The 6,000-nt window shown below is 50.9% G+C and overlaps 1 protein-coding gene across 1 annotated transcript in view; it reads left to right on the plus strand.

Moving 5' to 3' along the window:
* The window catches only part of ADRA1B (adrenoceptor alpha 1B), a gene marked incomplete at both ends in the record, with an annotated part of 58,289 nt that extends 54,314 nt beyond the window's left edge, over positions 1 to 3,975 (plus strand). The window contains one exon of the mRNA XM_080698626.1: positions 3,395 to 3,975. Coding sequence (XP_080554752.1) covers positions 3,395 to 3,975 — 581 coding nt within the window. The remainder of the gene's footprint in view (positions 1 to 3,394) is intronic.
* Positions 3,976 to 6,000: the final 2,025 nt, after the last annotated feature.

Consider the following 6,000-nt stretch of genomic DNA (forward strand, 5'->3'; position numbering starts at 1 on the left):
TTTCAAAGCGCCAGACCATGTTCAAGTACTTTCAGGAACTCACAAAAAAAATCTAAGCATTGTCATTCCCGTTTTAGGGATGAGAAATTAGAAGCCTGAAATGACTCGCATTTCTAAGTCAAACAGCCAATTCCCAATGAGGAGATTCGATATGGGGTTGGTGTCATCCCAAACCCTGCCTCAGCCAATCGACCACACTGCTGCCAAGATTGTCTGAGGATGGACTGGCCTTCTCAGAAGAATAGAAAAAGCGTCAGGAGCCCATACCTAAGATGTGGCTGTAAATATTCATGGAAAAACCATCACTCTCTTATTTAAACTGAGTTCTTTACACAACCATGGTCCTTACAGGGTACTTCTTAAGAAAATAAAGGTAACGACCCAACCTCCCTTTGTCCTTCCTTGGCTCAGCGCTTCCAAACACAATTCAAAATCAAGGGTAGGAATTCTTGTGGCATCCATGCCTCTGTCTTCGGAGGTTTCAGTACTCTCAGGGACTCAGGGCCTCCATCTGCAAATTCACTGGTCTTGACAACTACTCAGACACCCACCCTCCCCGCATCCAGATATCTTGAAGTTCTCCCTTTTTGTTCCATAAACAGATTCAAAGATGATCCCGTAGGACAGGACTCTAAGAAACTCAGTCTGACAGAGCAGAAAAGAGAGAAATATGAAAGTCCATATGCCGCAGGCCAGGTGACAGGGTTAGGACATGGTTTGAAGGTATACAGTGTTCTGCAAACTATAATCCCACTTCATAACATCCAAGTATGTATGTGCAACAGAAAAAAATATAAAAATTTTTGCATCAGCCGGGTGTGGTGGCACATACTTGTAACCCGTGCTTGGGAAACGGAGACAGGAGGATCATGTAGGTTCGAAGCCAGCCGCGCTGGCTTAAGAGACCCTGTTTCCACAAATAAAAAGTATAAAATAGGTCTGGGAGTGTAGCCCGGAGGTAGAAGGGCTTCCAGGAACCCCAATACTATCAAATATATATTTGCATCAAAATATGATTTTTTTCAGCCAGGCATGGTGGTACACACTTGTAATCCCAGCATTTGGGAGGCTGAGACGGGAGGATCGTGAATTCACAGCCAGCCTCAGCTACCTAATGAGGCCCTTTGCAACTCATTGAGACCTGTTTCAAAATAAAGAATAAAAAATAGGGCTGAGGGTGTAGCTCAGAGGTAGAACATCCCTGGGTTCCATCCCCAGTACCACCAAAAAAAAAAAAAGTGGTTTTTCTGCACTGTAGGATTCTGCTTGCTCTTCCACTACTTTTCCTTTCTTTTTGCTTTGTTATATTTCCCATTTTTCCAAAAAAAGGAAGTATATTGATGGCATAATTTTTAAAAAAATATATTTTGTATTCAAAATGGAATACAGTGTAAGTCTCAGCTACATTACAAACATACCATGTGAGTGACTGAGGCAGGCTACTTACCCTCTCCAAATCTCAGCTGCCTTATATTTAAAATGGAAATTGTTTTTAATTTCATATTGTCATAAAATGTTTCTGGATCTCAAATTCAGAGGGATGAGTTAATCATGTCTCTGGACTCCTAGCATCCCGTTGTCATCGGTCCATGCCAGGCGCTCTCTTATTTTATTGATGTATTTCTTTTTAGTCACGGTCTCCACTCCCCAGTCCATCTGCCTCCACCCCTAGGCAACCATTCAGGGTTTAACGCGTCATTTTAACTTGAGAGTGTTTTTGCAAAATGCACACAGCTGTTTGGTCAGAGACTCCAATAACGTCATAAATCTCATTCTGTTTCCTACTTTTTTCATAAATAACGATGCACCTAAAAGATTTTTAATACTATTGTGTAAACCCTTTCCTGAGCCTCTAAACACTACATAATCTTCCATACACACACACACACACACACACACACACACACACACACACACACACACACCTGACATTCTACTCTTTCCAGGGAGGGACACCCAGGTTTTCTCCAACTTCTGAGCATTACAAACAGCACTGCCTTGAATATGCTCAAGCCTGCCCCCTTCTGGAGCTTGAGAGAAAATTCCCTGAGATCTGTGATCCGGAGCAGAATGTCTGGTCGCTTCTTGGGACTAAGTGGTGCGGGGGTCTCCCCAGAATATCTGCATGGTCCACGCCCCGCCGCCACACAGAAGGCTCCTGTGTCCCTGCGCCTGCCTGGATACATGCTGTGTCTTTGTGCTCTTCCATGTGGCTTACTTGTCTACCTCGCACTTTGAGCATTGTGCCACACGCCCATCAGCCTTGTGTTTCCTATTTTGTAGACCGCCTGTTCATTCTCTTTGGCCACGCTTCTCCTGGGGATGTCCTCTTTTCTTGTTGACTTGAGGACTTCCTTATCTTCTAAATGTCAACCCCTTGGCTGTCTGGGGCATTGTAAAGAATTTCTCTAATTCTCGTCTCATGGTTTAGCCTTTTGAAGTTCTAAGTCATTTTGTTTTACCTTTAAAGGTCTATCTTTTGCATGTAGGTATTTAAAACGTCTCCTTTTACCACGGAAACAAATCAGCATGTGCTCTGTGACATTCATGAAAAATAAAATCATACATGTAAAGCACAAAACAGGGCCTCATTCAAAAGAGGTGTGTGGTTCGTGGCCAGCCTCAGCTACTTAGTGAGGCTCTCTACAACTTAGTGAGACCTTTTTTCAAAATTAAGAATAAAAAAAAAAAAATAGGGCTAGGGATGTAGCTTGAAGGTAGAATGCCCCTGAGTTCCATCCCCAGTATCGCAAAAAAAATAAAAAGAGGTGTGCCTGCGGGCATGAAGAGACATGCTTGTAATCCCAGTAATTGGGAGGCTGAGACAGAAAGATCACAGGTTCCAAACCAGCCTCAGGAATTTTAGTGAGACTTTTAGCAACGTAGGGAGACTCTATTTCAAAACAAAACAAAAATAAATTTAAAAGGGGAATGTGGAAGGGGTGCAGCTCAGAGGTAAAATGCTCCTAGGTTCAATCCCCAGCACAGAAAGAGAGAAGGAAGGAAGGAAGGAAGGGAGGGAGGAAGGAAGGAAAGAAGGAAGGAAGGACGGAAAGAAGGAGAAAGAGGAAGGGGGAAGGGGGGAAGGGAGGAAGGAAGGAGACTGTTATTATCAGGTGGGTAGATGGGGTCCCTGCTAGCCCTAGGAAACCGACCTGTGCGGGAGCTCAGAAGCTGTTGCGCTGGACCAGGAAAGGTTCGCTGGGCAGAGGGGCGGGTACTTGGTTTGGCCCTGCACCTGAGCGTAGGATTCATTCATTCCACCACGGAAAGGCGAGCCTTCCAGGCGGGCTAACAGGCTTGGGGACCGGCCAGGGGGCGGCGTTCTGGAGGAAGGCCTGGGGACCGGGGGCGCCTACTCACTCCTGTGTTTCCCCCGGCCCTCCCCCTGCAGGCTCCCTGTTCTCCACCCTGAAGCCGCCGGACGCCGTGTTCAAGGTGGTGTTCTGGCTGGGCTACTTCAACAGCTGCCTCAACCCCATCATCTACCCGTGCTCCAGCAAGGAGTTCAAGCGCGCCTTCCTGCGCATCCTGGGCTGCCAGTGCCGGGGCCGCCGCCGCCGCCGCCGCCGCCGTCTGGGCGGCCGCGCCTACACCTACCGGCCCTGGACGCGCGGCGGCTCGCTGGAGCGCTCGCAGTCGCGCAAGGACTCGCTGGACGACAGCGGCAGCTGCCTGAGCGGCAGCCAGCGGACCCTGCCGTCGGCCTCGCCCAGCCCGGGCTACCTGGGCCGCGGCGCCGCGCCCGCCCTGGAGCTGAGCGCCTTCCCCGAGTGGAAGGCGCCGGGCGCGCTGCTCAGCCTGCCCGAGCCGCACCGCGGCCGCCAGGACTCGGGCCCGCTCTTCACCTTCAAGCTCCTGGCCGAGCCCGAGAGCCCCGGGACCGAGGGGGGCGAGGCCGACGTGGCCAACGGGCAGCCGGGCTTCAAGAGCAACATGCCGCTGGCGCCCGCGCCCTTCTGCGGTCCCCCTTAAAAGGATGCGCAGAGCATCCTTCCTCCCGGGAGCTGTCACGTGGGGGGCGGAGGGCGGGAAGGAGTCGGCGCCTGAAGATGAGGGCCCCAGTGGGAAACGGGGGGCGGGGGGCGGGAGGGGCAGCCGCTTTTTTCTGGCAGGGGCATGGGTGCCAGGTACAGCGCGCAGAGCTGGGCCCAGCATGCCGAGAGTCGGGGGGAACCCGAGGCCGGCCGGGGTGTACGTCTGGCGAGCCTTCTCTCTCTCTCTGTATATATATATATATATATCAAAGAATCCCTCTCCCCATGTATTTAACTGTGGGTACACGTGCGTGTGTCTGTGCGGTGTACGTGTGGTCTGCATGTGTGCGTGTGTGTGTGCGCGCGCGCTGGGGGGAGCCCCGAGCGAGTGTGCGCCCCCGGGGGGCCCCGCGAGGGCTGCTGATTGTCTCAGTGACCTCGTACCTCTCAAGCCCCTCCTTGTTCTTCAGTCGGCACTTTGATGGGGGTGGGGAAACCAAGTGAGACATTAAAGAGCATTTCTCCTGTGCGGTTGTGTGTGGTTTGTGAACCCCGGGTGGCCGGCGGGGACTTTGCCTTCCCGGTCAGGTTTTAGGAGTCTCTCGTAATGAAGCTGCGGCCTGGTGCGTGGGCTGTCGTTTGGCTGGATCCCCTTGGTCTCGCTTTAGGCCTTGCCCTTGCTGCCCTCCAGGACTAATAAATAAGTCTGGCTTCCTAGCTAAAAGTGATCCGCTGAACTTGTGCCATGAATCCTGCTAACCTGCTTGGGACTCTTAGCAGCACGGAAATCCCCCTGCTGCCGCCTCCTGTTAAGACTCCACAGGCAATGTCTGGCCTGGCCCTGACTTCTAGGGCCCCAGTCCTACCTGGGGCTCCCTAGATGGCACCCCCAAGGAGGCGTGTCCTCCGGAGAGGAGGGAGCTCAGGCAGAGAGCTGGACCTCTTCCCTTCCCTCCTCTCTGCATCCCAAGCCAAACATTCCACTGTTTGCCCATGCCCACAGGACCTGAAGAGAAATCCAGACTGCAGGAGTTCCTGGGAAAGATATGAATCCTTGGGGCAGGAAACTCTGCCCCCTTGTGAATCTGCCCGCCAAAAGAACACTAAGGAAGGTCTCACCCAGCATGGGGTGTGCTTGGTGGCCATGCCTGTAATCCCAGCTACTCCCAAGGCTGAGATTGGAGGATCACAAGTTCAAGGCTGGCTTGGGCAATTTAGCTAGACCTTGTTTCAAAATTTAAAAAAAGAATAAAAAGGGCTGGGAGTGTTGCTCAGAAGCAAAACACCCTCCATTCTCATTCAACCCCCAGTACTCCAGGGATAGACAGTGGGTGCAGTGGTGCACACCTGTAATTCCAGTACTTGGAAAGCTGAGACAGGAGGACCACAGGTTACAGGAAAGTTTCAGCAACATAGTGAGACCTTGTTTTAAAACAAAAACTAAAAAGGCTGGGGGTACAGTTTGGAGGGGAGGAGGGAGAGAGGGGGGAGAGAGAGAAGGTATGGGAGGAACTATCCTCCCACATCCGTACTTTGCTTTTCTAGATTGAGCTTTATAATTTTTCAAAAACAAGAGCCCCTCCCGATATAGCATTAGTAGCCAGGCATGGCGGCACACACTTGTAATCCCAGCACTTGGGAGGCTGAGACAGGAGGACCACAGGTTTGTAGCCAGCCTCAGCTACTTAATGAGACTCTCTGCAACTTAGTGATACTCTGTTTCAAAAATAAAGAATAAAAAATAGGGCTGGGGGTACAGTTCGGAGACTTCTGAGGATTGAGCCCAGGGCCATTCTACCACCCAGCTATACCCCCCTGTCCTTTTTTTTTTTTTTTTTTTTTTTTTTTCTGTACTGGGGATGGAACCCAGGGGCCTTCTACCTCTGAGCTATACCCCCAGCCCTATTTTTTATTCCTTATTTTTGAAACAGGGCCTCACTAAGTTGCAGAGAGTCTCATTAAGTATAGCTGAGCCTGGCCACAAACTCACAATCCTCCTGTCTCAGCCTCCCAAGTACTGGGA

This window comes from Muscardinus avellanarius (genome assembly GCF_963383645.1).
Source record: "Muscardinus avellanarius genome assembly, chromosome: 7".
Lineage (NCBI taxonomy): Eukaryota > Metazoa > Chordata > Mammalia > Rodentia > Gliridae > Muscardinus > Muscardinus avellanarius.